At 44.9% G+C, this 13,946-nt stretch overlaps 1 protein-coding gene across 1 annotated transcript in view; it reads left to right on the top strand.

Moving 5' to 3' along the window:
- The window catches only part of CLSPN (claspin), a 41,197-nt gene extending 27,568 nt beyond the window's left edge, over positions 1-13,629 (top strand). The window contains exons 13-25 of the mRNA XM_043995251.1: positions 1,288-1,487; positions 2,173-2,327; positions 3,153-3,379; positions 3,763-3,874; positions 4,252-4,330; positions 4,552-4,694; positions 8,067-8,231; positions 8,338-8,459; positions 8,728-8,855; positions 10,051-10,156; positions 10,969-11,051; positions 11,689-11,850; positions 12,187-13,629. Of these exons, the coding sequence (XP_043851186.1) occupies positions 1,288-1,487; positions 2,173-2,327; positions 3,153-3,379; positions 3,763-3,874; positions 4,252-4,330; positions 4,552-4,694; positions 8,067-8,231; positions 8,338-8,459; positions 8,728-8,855; positions 10,051-10,156; positions 10,969-11,051; positions 11,689-11,850; positions 12,187-12,291 (1,787 nt within the window). The 3' untranslated portion in view covers positions 12,292-13,629. The remainder of the gene's footprint in view (positions 1-1,287; positions 1,488-2,172; positions 2,328-3,152; positions 3,380-3,762; positions 3,875-4,251; positions 4,331-4,551; positions 4,695-8,066; positions 8,232-8,337; positions 8,460-8,727; positions 8,856-10,050; positions 10,157-10,968; positions 11,052-11,688; positions 11,851-12,186) is intronic.
- The last annotated feature ends 317 nt before the right edge of the window (positions 13,630-13,946 follow it).

Genomic DNA, 13,946 nt, shown 5'->3' with positions numbered 1-13,946 from the left:
AGATTCAACTTAGCCAAACACAGTTGTTTGGATGCTAGTCTTTCAAATGGTTAAGACAGATACTTCTGCATGAGGATGTCTTACACATAGGTTTTTAAAAGTCAGATAGAGAAGGCGTAAAAGACAGGGTTTGGAGCAGCTAGGTGGCACAGTGGATAGAGTACCAGCTCTTTAGTCAGGAGGACTTGAGTTCAAATTTGACCTCAGACACTTTGTAGATATGTGACCCTGGGCAAATCACTGAAGCCTGATTGCGTCCCAGAACAACAAAACAAAAACATGATAGATGGGGTTTAAAAAGGGAGTTCAATATGAATCAGCAGTATGCGACACCAGCCAAAACAGCTAATGCAATATTGAGCTAAATTAAGAGAAACACGGTGGCCTGAGGAAGGGAGAGGCTGGTTCTCCTGTCCTTTGTCAGACCATATTTAGAGAATTGCTGTTAATTCTGGGCACTACGGAAGGACCTATAAGTCGGAGTATGCTTGGAAGAGGGTGGCCAGAGTGGTCTAGTGACCGTCCACCCCCTCCCACCCCCCCGCCCAAGCCAGTTGGCTGAAGGACCTGGCGATACTTAGCCTGATGAAATTAAGGGTTAGGAGGACGACTATCTTCAAGTATTTAAAGGGTCACTATATGGAAAAAGGATGAAGTTAATTTTGCTTGGCCCTAGAGCTCAGAACGATGAACGGAAGGGACAAGGAGACAGTTTTGGCTCAGTATAAGGTTACCCATCACTAGATGGAGATTCCTGTTCAGGTACTGGTTGGGCCAGATGACCTCCGGGGTCTCTTCCAACTCTGAAATTCTGTGTTTCTGTCAGAATTCCAGAAACCTGCACTGAGTCATGTGTTATGTAATTGTGGGCACGTAGTCGGTACCATAGAGGTACTTGTTGATTTGTATGAATGCTAGTAAGGTATTTCCATCACATGGAGGCATAGCTATGTGTGCGAGTCAGGGAGAATAATCACGGAAATAACATGTCCAGACTGGGCAGGGTGAAGGGAAGCCTCTTTGATCAACCTCATGGAAGACGTGAGAGTTCTCAGCAGCCCTTTGGTTCAAAGTTACAATCTGTCACTGTAGAATTTTTTTTTTTTTAAGGCTTCAATATTTTACCCAAGAATTTACCTTCCCTTAATGTATTGGAGCATGTAATTTGTGGGGATTGTCAGGAATTTTACCTGACAGTTTAATTCACAACTCAACTTGGCTCCAAACAGACCCACCCCTATCCTATTTGTGGGATAATGCACTTAAAAGCTGTTTCTCTTTATTTAGAAGAAGATGATTCATGCTCATTGCTAACAAAGGAGAGCAGCCACAACAGCAGCTTTGAGATGATCGGTTCCATGATTGCTCCATATCAGCCTTGCAACAAGCAGTCTGGCCGTGGGACTGGCTTATTCCCTGGGGTGGGGGGGTTCCGATCCCTCTCCCCTGGGTTATTTCGAACAAGTTTGATCAGCTCCACTTCCAAGGTAAGACGGTGATCATTTTCCCATTCTCTTCTCTATTTCAATTCCCTCTACTCCATTACTAAACAAAGAGTGGCAGTGCCGGCCAACTTCCACCACTTTGCTTCTCTGTCTGGGTGCACTTGGAGAAGTTCTCTGCCTTCATCCCTTTGCACAGGTGGTCCCCCAGGTCTCTCAGTCTCTTCTTACCTCCACCTCAGCATCCCCGGCCTTCTTAGGAGGACTGTTTAGATGTGTCCTACTTCTCTGCGAGGCCTTTCCACCATTTACTCTCTCTCCCTCTTGAAATTACTTTGTCTATATATTATTATGTAATATTATGTAATTGTGGATTTTCTTAATAGAGGGTAAGTTCCCTGAGGGCAGGAACTATTTTGTTTTGGTCTTTGTCTCCCAAGTGCTCAGGACAGTGCCTTGCACAAAGCAGGTGCTTAATAAATGCGTGTTGACTAGACTTGGGAAACCTAAAATGTCTCCTCCTCCTTTCTGCCTCCACGCTGCCCCAGCCAGCCTCCCTTCACTTTGGGGGCGTCTTCCTTTCTTCCCTTCATTGCTGTACATTGTCCTCTTCAACTGTAATTTCCTGGGAGTGGAATAAATGTTTCCTATAGTAGCTTCTGTTGTTGTCATGGTGGTGAGTGACATTTGTAAAACGTTTTGTTTTTGTTTGGTTTTGTTTTGCTGCCAGAGTTCAGGGAAGCTGTCTGAGCCTTCCCTTCCCATAGAGGATTCCCAGGAGCTGTACAACGCCTCCCCGGAGCCGAAAACTCTCTTCCTGGGAGCAGGAGACTTCCAGTTCTGTTTAGAAGATGACACTCAGAGCCAACTGTTAGATGCAGATGGGTAGGTAGTCTTATGTTCCTGTGGGTGGGAATGCTGGTTGAGTGCCGCTTGATTTCGTTAAAAACAAAGTGAATTTCTGTTACTCCATCTGTGCCTAGTGCCGACTTCTGAGAAAGAGAAGGTATGTGGCCCACTAGGATTGTGCTCTGCAAGTTTGAACAAAATCTTCTACAGATAGAAGACAACATGTAAATAGACTTTGCTAGGGTTGTTTCTTTGAGGGCTAGCTTCTTTGAATCACACGGAAAACATCCCTGCATCTTTCCTCCTGTTTTGTAGGGTCATTATTTCATTAGAGTAAAGATTGACAGAGTTCTATCATGCTAAGTGGACATACCATCTGGCCCGCACAGGCCTCTTGGAATGAATATATGCTTTGAAACCCAGCCTAATCCTTTTCTTTTAGAATAGCTGTGGGGATTTTTTCACCAAAATAGCTTCTTCCCCTATTGAATTAGTAAGAGGCTGAAGTTTGGGTTTTTTGAATGCTCTTGTTCTGAACTGAAACCTGTTTTTTGTGCCTATATTATATGAAGGAGGCTTTGGAAGCAAGAGTTTGTTAAAGCTTGTCATAGATGCTTTAAGACATTTCTTCAGCAGATATTTAATGAAGCACCTGCTTGAAAATGGAACATGTACTAGGCACTGAGGGGAAATGGAAAGTTTAGTTTTGCCCTCAGAGAACTTACATCCTATTAAGGGAGATGAGATAACTACAATATACTATATTCCATGATAAGTATTTTATAAAGGGGCAAAGTGCTGTGTCAGATATCAGGGGGAAGATGATGGGTTAGTAATTAACACAGGGTCTGGCATTTTTAGGTTCTTAAATGTTGGGAATCACCGAAATAAATACCAGTCTTTGAAACCACGGGTGCCATTGGCCAGCATGGATGAGAATGCCATGGATGCCAATATGGACGAGCTGTTGGATTTGTGTACAGGGAAGTTTAAGTCTCAAGATGAAAAACCTTTGCCTGAGAAGGATGACAGAAAGGAAGACATGGAGGAACTTCTGGGTCTTTGTTCAGGGAAATTCACTTCTCAGGGTAAGTGCTGTAGCTGTACTTCTAAGTTTACCCATACATAGTCTTTGCTTCAGAAGAGAATCTTGCTTTTCCTTAGGGTGATGGTGTCCCCAGATACAATAGTGCTTCTTCCCAGAACTGATGGTATAGTTCCCTCTCATTTGAAATTCTGGTTTCTTCAACATGATAAAATAGCAGCTTGTGAGTTTTTTTTTCAAGAATGGACTGTGATGTGTGACTTTCTGCTTGTTTACAGCCTATGGAAATTTATGAGGAAGTGGTGATGGTGGTGGTGGTGGGGTCTTTGATTTGCTTACTTTGAGATTTGGTGAGCTGACAATTCTCTGGTTATAGGTGAGGAAATAACCCTGGGTAACAGATCTTCCTTTTGTTCTTTATAACAGATTCTTCAACGCCTGCTCCTTCAGAGTCCTCCAAGCAGGAGAAGGAGATGGGCATCGATGACCCAATGGCCGAAGCCCTCGCTCTTTGTTCAGGCTCCTTCCCAACAGAAAGGTGAGTCTTCATGATTATTGGGAATTTAGAAATACCCTGGTCCTCCTTGGAGTTAGATCCCACCTGACTGTCTTCATGAGGCCTAATGGGCTCTCATTATCCTATGGACTCGGTCCCCTGGGAAAGGGAGTTTGCTTTTCAACACATCAGGGTCACACTTTTGCATGATAAGGAGGGATCAGTTGCAGGAGGGTGTTTTAGTAGTTTCATTTGTGTTAGAGGAGAGGAGAGTTAGCAGAAGCAGAGAGTCTCATTAGCTGTGTCCTGAAATAACCACAGTAACAGGAGCAGGCTTGAAACCAGGAATCTAAATTCCCAGTTTGGGTGATTGCTACTCAGTTTGCCTTGAAGACCTTATTGATTGATTTGCATTTCAGGGAACAGGAAGGTGAAGAAGAGGAGGAGTTTGGTGATTTTCAGCTTGTCACTGATAGCAATGTGTCTGATAGTGAAGAAGTGAGTATCAAGACCCCAGAGAAATGACTGGACTGTTAACATGGATACATTGCCGTTTTCTTCCTGCCCAAGCGTTTGAGAGTCCCAGGTTTGGCGCCTTGTCAGAAGCAATTCCATAGATCGAAATGTTTGATTGGGCAGGAGATTGCCAAGCTGGCTCCCATCGAAAGCATATTTTAGTGTGTTTAGCCTAAGGTGTGACTCTCTCTTTTATGCGGCAGGGGGAGCATTCTGAATCCGACAATGAACCTTCTGAAGCCCAGGACGATGGTGATGAAGCTTCTGAATTGGAGGAAGCCCATGAGGAAGAAGATGATGATGAGGAAGAAGTCTTGAAGCAGTCTGAAAGACAAAAAAGGCAAATGTAAGGGGTCCTGCTCACTTCTATCGCCATGTGGGCCCACTCATAGAATTTCCCCTGTGGGCAGCTAGGTAGCGCAGTGGATAAAGCAGGAGGACCTTAGTTCAAATCCAGCCTCAGACACTTGACACTTACTAGCTGTGTGACCCTGGGCAAGTCACTTAACCCTCATTGCCCCACAAAAAAAAAAAAGAAAAGAAAAGAAAAAGAAAGGGGGAAAAAAGCATTTCCCTAGTGAACCTCATCTCTTCACTGGGTTGGGTCCATATTTGTGAGTCAACAAGTTCCTGTTGGGGGAAACAGGGTTCATCTAAAAGTAAGGCCTCAATTAGAGTAACGTTTCACTTTTTTCTTTGAGTCTTCCTAGAATCCTAAGATTTTGGAAGGGTCTTAAGAGACTTTAGAGTCCAATCTCCCCCAAACTGAAGGATTTCTTTCTATAACATGCCTTCTAGATGGTCGTCTAGTTTCTCCTTAAACACTTCCAGTGATTAGCAGCTTTGTGGTATAGTGAAAGGAGTACTGGACTTGAAGTGAGGAGGACCTAGCTTGGAGTCCCAGATCTGACACTTTCAACCCATGTTATTTTGGGCAGCTCACTTAACATCCTCTCTCTGAGCTTGGGTTTCCTCGTCTATAAAACAATACTACTACTCGTCTGTGCTTGCAAATAATACATACCTCACAGGTTAGAGTAAGGATAATATTTTATAAACCTTAAGCATTATATAAAGGTGACTAGTTATTATTGTATTTCTGGATAGCTCTATTTGGTTAAAAAAAAAAATCTTCCTTTCTGTTGACCCCAAATCTGCCTCCTTGTAACTTCCTTGTAACATTCGTGAGCCCTATTTCTGCGCTCTGAAGCTACAAGGAATCATTCTAAGCTCTTGTCTTCATGTCCCATCCTCCACCTGTCAAGCCATCTCTACACTCAGTTAAGCATCCCTGATTCTCTCAACTCTTCCTCATAGGACACGGTCTCCAGTTTCCTTTCCTTCTCCACCCTCTGTGATTTGTTATGCTTCCTAAACTACGTCCTTCACCAGCACACAATATGGTGAGCTGTTGGCTGCCTTGATCAGAATACTATGCCTTTTTAAACTTAGCATGCTATTACATTAGGGTTTTATTTTATTAGCTTGGTCACCTTGTTCATTTATAGGCTTGCAGTCCACTAAAAGTGCCAGTTTTTTCACTTGAACTACTGTTTGTTCAGCCGTTTCAGTCGTGTCCTACTCTTCATGACCCCATTTGGAGTTTAGCTGGCAAAGATACCGGAGTGGTTTGCCATTCCTACTCTACTCATTTGACAGATGAGGAAACTGAGGCAAGCAGGGTTGAGTGACTTGCTCAGGGTCACAAAACGTTAGGTCAGGTCTTGTACTGGGGCCAGGAATAATACCTGCCATGAACTTAGACTGAGCACATTGAATTATAGATGTCAGAACCTTCCAAGGTAGAGTCTGTAGGAAAGCTGCAGGCTGGGGATTTCTCCCAGGGTTCTATAACAGCACTGATAACACTGGGAGACATAGGACCAGAGACAGAGAGCAGGCTGGAGCAAAAGCGGGTCAGGACCCAGCTCAGGAATACTGTCTGGGGCAAGGGCAGAGAGGCCTTCTAGGGTCAAGTTGACCAAGTTCAGTGCTGACATAACCAACAAAAGGAGGCATTTGACCAAGACTTGACTCAACTTGCTGTACAAAACAATGAACTTTCATTGGGTACAGGTTGTTGTTGTTTGGCCTTCATTTTTGTTGTTGTTGTTGTTTTTGTTTGGGTTTTTTTGGTGAGGCAGTTGGGGTTAAGTGACTTGCCCAGGGTCACACAGCTAGTAAGTGTCAAGTGTCTGAGGCTGGATTTGAACTCAGGTCCTCCTGAATCCAGGGCTGGTGCTCTATCCACTGTACCACCTAGCTACCCCCTTTTGTCCTTCATTCTTGAAGAGAACCATGATAGGTGTCATGACTTGCAACAAATTGGATTTAAGTGAGGCAGGGCTGTGAAAGGTCACCAACCTCACCCCCTCCTCCAGAGCCATCTGGGTCCAGTGGCAAGATATACATCAGGGTGTCTGGAGGTGGTCTCAGATGTTTGAGGCAATTGGGGTTAAGCGACTTGCCCAGGGTCACACAGTAAGTGTCTAAGGTGAGATTTGAACTCAGATCCTCCTGACTGGAGGGCCAGTGCTCTATCCACTGCGCTACCTAGCTGCCCACTTGGGTACAAGTATATTTTTATGCTTAGCCATAGCCCTACCATTTCGCTTTTTCTAAATTTGCTACAAATATATAGCTTTTGTTCCTTATTTTGCTTACCATAACAATCACTACCTTGAGGTGTCAGTTATCATATCTTCCCCTCTTATACTTATAAAGTTGATTTCGGTGACCCAAATGGAGCATTTTACACTTACCCCTGATTTTTTTTGGTATTTCTAATTTTTTTTTTAGTCATAATCTAGACCAGGGGTTGGAAAATGCATAGCAGACCATATAAAAGCAGGTGGCAGGCTGGATTTTCCATAGTTTGCCAACCTCTGATCCATCCTGTCATAATATTTTGGCATCTTAATTCTATCATCTGCTATATTAGCTATCCCAGTCGTCCTCCTCTAAGCTGCTCACTTGATAAGTAAGTTGGCTTTTCATTCAGATTGCTGATAAAAGCCTTGAGCAAGGCCCAGTACAGAGCCAGCTGCACTGTACAAATAAAGGAGACTCAGGCCCAGGGCTCCGTGGCAACCTCTCTGATAGTGACATTTAGCAGATCTACTGTCAGTGTGAGCCAAAGACAGGGTTGTTAGGAGAACCTTGCTTAGTGTAGTGAAAGAAACACTGGACATGGAGTCTGAAAAGCCTGGGTTTAAGTCACTTCTGTGACCCTGGACAAGTCACTTCCCTCCTCTGCCCTCAGTTTCCTCTTTTATAAAATGATCTCTGGAATTGTTCTAAAGGCTCTCTGAGGTCTCTTTTTGGTCTAAAACCTAATACTCTTTGAGCTCATTCCTAGTTGAAGGCTGCGGTGGAGATGGGGGGCGGGGGTGAACGGGAGCACCTGAGGAGCTGTGAAAGGAAAACCTTCCTACCACCTGCTTGTACTCTCTTTTTCCATTCAGTTCCTCTCACACCCATTAAGCCTCCCTTGATGTACAGTAATTGAAAGCAAAATAGAGTTGGTTTGATCAGTCGAGCAGGTACACAGATTACAAGGTGGTCAGTTGGGGATGGGAAAGGAGTCTGCTTTTTTCCCCAGTGGGAGCATGTGGGCATGTGTGTGTGTGTGTGTGTGTGTGTGTGTGTGTTGGGGGAGGGGTGTATGGTTTTGTGTATGTTTGGGTTTTTTTAAACAACCTTCACATTTGCTCTCTAGGAGACTGAAGAAGTACCTGGAAGATGAGGCAGAGGTGTCAGGGAGTGAAGTGGGAAGTGAGGATGAGTACGATGGAGAAGAAATTGATGAATATGAAGAAGATGTAATTGATGAAGAGCTTCCTTCAGATGAAGAACTGCAGGATCAGGTCAACAAGATACACATGTCAGTATCCTGGCAAACTCTTTTGAGGGTCAGACATGAGGATCTTAAGAGATGTTTGCATCTAGTCCAATTGTTGATTCTGATTTTGGCCTCCTTTTCTCCGTAGGAAAGCCGTGTTGGATGATGATAAGCGACAGCTGCGCTTGTACCAGGAAAGGTACCTTGCTGATGGAGACCTGCACAGCGACGGCCCTGGACGCATGAGGAAGTTCCGTTGGAAGAACATAGGTGAGGTTTGGGGGCAGGGAATGTGTGCTTTGTGGATTTCTATCCTGTGCAAGATGAAAGTGGGAAGCCAGATGTCATTCCAGAGAACATGCCTAGCACTTAGTGGCAGTCAGTCCTTTCCCTCAGTGGTCTGGACAAGTTTTACATTGATAAAAGTGAATTCATGTTTTCCACAAGGCAGACGTATGCACCTGCCCAGTTTTTGTCTCGTAAGGTTGGAGAAAACTGACCTCTCTCCACCCTTCCCCCCATGCCTCTCTTGATTTAGATGATGCTTCCCAGATGGACATGTTTCACAGAGACTCTGATGAGGATCAGAGTGAAGAACAGCTTGACGAGACAGAAGCCAAATGGAGGAAAGAGCGGATTGAGCGAGAACAGTGGCTTCGGGACCAGGTACCAAGGCTATGGGAAATTTACCAGGTCTTTTATTATAGCATCCAAGTGAAAAGCACTAGTCTTCAATTCACAGCTTACTAGCAAGTTTCTTAACCTGTGTGGGCCTCAGAATCCTTCTTTGTTGGGTTAGATTAGATATTCTCTAAGGTCCTTCTCTGTGTTAAAATTATGTGACTGACAGGGCCTATGGAGTGGGCCAGAGCCTCCATCGGTGCCCTTCAGTAGCTTATGACAGTGTCTCCTTGGGAAGCTGTGTTCATGGCATGAACTCCTTTGATTTGTAACAGATCTTAGCAGTGCTCTCCAGCCATGCCCATGCAGCTGCCTGTGTAGCCAAGGTAGCTCAGGAAGCCAGAAGAAATGCAGAAACACATCTGTTTGTCCACTTGTTGCTTAAAACATATTGTATGGAATACTATTGTGCTGTAAGAAATGATGAGCAGGAAGAGTTCAGAGAAACCTGGAGGGTCTTACGTGAGCTGATGATGAGTGAGATGAGCAGAACCAGAAGAACATTGTACACAGTATCATCAACATTGAGTGTTGACCTACTGTGATGGACTATATTCTTCTCACCAATGCAATGGTACAGAAGAGTTCCAGGGAACTCATGATAGAAGAGGATCTCCAAATCCAAGAAAAAAAAAGAAAGAAAGAACTGTGGAGTATAGATGCTGATTGAACCATATTATTTCTTTTGTTTTGGGTGCTGTTGTTTTTTTTTTCTATTTTGAGGTTTTGCATCACTGCTCTGATTCTTTCTCTTGTAACAGGATTAATGCAGAAATAGGATTAATGTTATTATGTGTATATACATGTGTGTGTATATATATATCTATATGTATATGTATAGATATATATAGATATAACCTATATCAGATTACCTGCTGTCTAGGGGAGGGGGGAGGGAGGGGAGGGAGGGAGGGAGAAAAATCTGAAATTGTAAAGCATGTATAAACAAAAGTTGAGAACTATCTTTACATGTAACGGAAAAAATAAAATATCTCAAAAAAAAAAAAAAATAAAGTGTCTGGAACAACCAAAAAAAAAAAAAAAAAAATATTGTAAAATAGAAGACCGACTGCTTAGTAATCCTGGCCTCATAACCCCAAATTTGACAGGGCAGCCCTTTGGGGAGCTCTGGGAGAGTTGTGTGATTTTTCTGCTAATGGCATATGAATTTTATTTTCAGGCTCAGCAGGGGAAAATTACAGCTGAAGAGGAAGATGAAATTGGAGAAGAGAGTCAGTTTATGATCCTGGCTAAGAAAGCCACTGCCAAAGCACTTCAGAAAAAAGGTGAGCTGGCTGCCCACCCTTTGGTGCCAGTCTGCTTGGCTCGATCATGGAAGAAGGAGACCTATTTAGACAGAAGGAACTGTGACATGCTAGTCTTTGAGATCTTGGGGATCCTGAGTCTTGTGGTTTTCATTTCTCTGGCTTTTATTTGTGTAATATTCCCCAAACATGTTACATCAAATAAAAATGAGGCCATGCACAACCCCAGCACGACTCCAACATGGTATGAGGGTTACCTGGGCTTCTTACCAGTCTTGGAAGGCAAGGAGCTCTGGACAAATCAGGGGCACCATTCATCTTTCATGAGCGCCCAAGTGCTGCTTTGTCCCCTAGGCTCAAAACTGTTGCAATCTTCACTCATGTCACATTTTCTTTGGGTTCATGCCTTCCGATAACACTAAATTCCAGAAAGTACGCCCACAGTGTGATGGGGAGGGTCCTTGAGACCTAGAGTGTTGGGGGGAGGGGTCCTACTTTATCCTTAAAACAATAATAAATCTCTTATTTCTATATTGCTGTAAGGTTTACCAAGCCCTTCCCTGCCAACAGGCCTAACACTACAGATTTCTTATGGGCACCTACTCTAGTCTGAGCTCCTGCTGCAAAACTATCACAGTACCTGCTTCCAGGTTCATAGGATCATATATTTAGAGCCAAAAAGGATTTCCTGCCATCTGCCATCCAACGCTTGGTTTATTTGCATGGCTGGCTAGACAGTTAAGAATTAAAAGCTCACTTAGGCAGCTTTGCCCAGAACAAGTTTCTTCCGTGCCATTGCCAGGTAAGATGGATGCTCGTTTTTCTGTTTCCAGCCAACCATGTCACTGTTGTTCAGGAAGTGAAAACCTTGCCCAGGAGCCCCTTTGAAGCTATCAGACCTGGCAGTGCCCACCAGGTTAGTTGACACCCATTTTCAAAGCTGCCCCACCTCTCCTCTGCCTCTCCCTGCAGTCTGGCTTCTAGCCTCATCATTCAACAAGACTGCCCTCTCCAATAGTCTTCTCAGCCCTCATCCTTCTTGACCTGTCTGCAGCTTCTCACCCTGTTGATCCCTGTCTTCTCCTTGATCCTCTTTTTCCCCTAGGTTTTTAAGACACTCTTCTTTCTTGTTTCTCCTCCTACCTCTCTGACCAATCGTTCTCCGTCTCTCTTGCTGGCTCATCATCCAGGTTATGCCTGCTAGCCACGTGTGTCCCTCATGCTTCTGTCTTTTTCCTTTCTTTGGATCCCCAGTGTTTAGCACATTGCCCGGTATATCATAGGTGCTTAAGGGAATGTTTATTGACTGACCTGTCACAGCCTGGGGCTTCCTGTGTTGGAGTTGCTGGTGGGAGGAGGGAGGCTGGAGACTCTGCTTTGTTAGGGGTAGATGGAAGCAGGAGTAGAGTCTGTACCACTTCTGCTGTGAGGAAGGGCAGGCCTATGAAAGGGGCATTTAATGAAACCAGAAGAAATGAGGGATTCCTCTCCGTTTGCTGTGTGCCCACGGCTTGGAGCATTTGATACCCAGACTCTTTCGTCTCTCTCGCCAGCTAAGGACAGGCTCACTGCTGAATCAACCCAAAACCCTGCTGCAGAAGTTGTCGACCCTCTCTGACCTCAACCCTAGCGCTCCTCGAAACTCCCGGAATTTTGTCTTCCACACACTCTCCCCAGTCAAGAATGAGGAGGCAAAGGAGCCTTCTAAGCCCCAGGTAGGGAAAGGAGTGAGCTGATATGGGAAAGGGCCCTGCTACCGTGAGTCCTAGAGGAGCTACTCAAGTCATCCTCTGAATGATGTTTCCTACTTTGGTGACCTAGGCTGCTGTTACAGTGGCTAACCCTTTGGGTTCTGAATTCTCACATCCTCAAACATGTCCCAGGAGCATCGCTACACTCAGCATCATCGGCATGTTGACCTGCCCAGAAAAATGTGTATTTTGTTTCATTGTTAACCTGTTTCAATTTAAGGAGAATCGTAAGAGTTCAGTTCCAAGGTGTTTGATTACATAGGGCTATTTACTTTGACTGACTCCCTCTCTGTCTTGTAGGTGAAGAGAAAGGGTCTGCCTTTGGCCTCCCCATCTCCCAAGCACCTCAAAGCAGACAGCACTTTAGGACCAAACCGGAGCATCTTTAAGTACTTGGAAAGCTAACTTTGTCTAGACTTGGTGCCAACAACCACCTCGAGTCAAAAAGCCGGAATCGGAAGCCATCTTGGGACCTTCCTGGCACCAAGGGCTGGAATCGATTTCTGCTCCAACCTCCTCTCCTCTTTTCCCGGTCAGCACATTAAGAAGAAACTTTGAGGACTGAGCCCAGTACTTTCTGCATGCACAGCTTCCCTTTGCTGCTGCATCAGACTCTATATTGGCCACTGGTCTTCTGCTGCAGTGCTCAGGATGCCATCACTGAAACAATTGGCTAAAACTGTCCTTCCTCCGTTCAGTTTCTGATATACCATGTGGCACAGAGGCCTACCCTGACAGGAGGGGCAAGGTAGATAGATTGTGATTTAAAGAAGTACAGCATTGAGGAAGAAATCGGTGTTAATAACAGTGGCAGGGGCAGTCACCATGGTAGAATTAAATTCCCTTCAAAAAGATCCAGGGCAATGGGCCTTCAGAGGCTGGCCTTATAAATGTCATTGAACCCCCCCCCCCACACACACACACACATGTCCACACCCTTATTCCTCTCTTTCAATCAGCCTCAAATTTCCAGAAGTTTGCTTTTGTTGTTTTTATGGTACAATCTCCAAAAAGATTCTTCTCCTAGCACTCAGGCCCTCACCCTCATCGGGGTGAGATTGATAGGGAGAGGAAATAGGGTAATACCTCAAGCCCAGTGGCTTGAAGTCAGGAGAAACTTGCTCCTTTTTCCCTTAAATCCCCAACAAGACAGGCAAATCTTTTCACCTGGGCCAAAATCACCCTCCCCTAGTCAGAAGTCTAGGCTGCTTCTCACTCTCCGGAGGAGAATCTTCCCACTTGTATTTTTCCAGGGCTTGAACACGTGGCCCTTCCCTGACCAGGGCAGTGGCATTATCTTTAATTAATTAACCCAAGAGATGACCTCTGTGCCATTCCTGCCCCAGAAAATTGTTCTTTTGTACAAGCTTCGTGGCTGAAGGGAACTGTTCCCAGAGTTTCCCCCTGACCCGAGGAGCCAGGCTCCCCCAAAGAGGAAACTCGGAGTGCTTGGGGAGGCTGCTCAGGCCGTGCCGGTCCCTCTGGGAAGAAGGCCTTCCTGCGCATTAGTTCAGCTGGTATCATTAGGTCTGAGGCTTCTTTCAGTGCTTTCTGGCACTAATGATTCTGATGTCATATGGCAGAGCTATTTGTATATTTGTAATTTTATGGGGGTGGGGAGGAATGTATAAAATGTCTTAATGCAGATGTAGTTTGTAATAAATGTCAGTGCGTGTGACCCACAGAACAACTTTTTAAATTCTCAGGTCAGGTGTGTGTCTCTTTCTAGGACACATCGGCCCATTGAAAAAAGCCAGGCAGAATATCTTTGCCAGGAGCTGTGCCCTCAGCACGCCGGGCCTAGGAACAGCTGCAGTTTTTCCTTTGTCGGCCTCTAGGAATCACTAAGATTTGCCGATTGGATGCCAGGCTCATAGCTGGCCTTGCTTTCCTTCTTGGATCTTTCAAGCCTGCAGCTCGTCTCTGGCTTCTTTCAGTATTCCTTGGCCCCCATCCCCTGCTGTGCCTTGTTTTTGTTTTTTTTCTCCTGCAGAGAATCCCAAGGCCAAGCATCTTCAGCTTCCCCAGGTTGGGAGAGAATGGGAGACTGAGGCCTGGTA

The sequence above is a fragment of the Dromiciops gliroides genome, chromosome 3 (genome assembly GCF_019393635.1).
Source record: "Dromiciops gliroides isolate mDroGli1 chromosome 3, mDroGli1.pri, whole genome shotgun sequence".
NCBI lineage: Eukaryota > Metazoa > Chordata > Mammalia > Microbiotheria > Microbiotheriidae > Dromiciops > Dromiciops gliroides.
Note: the sequence above shows the minus strand (reverse complement) of the source record. Positions and strands in the feature narration are given on the sequence as shown.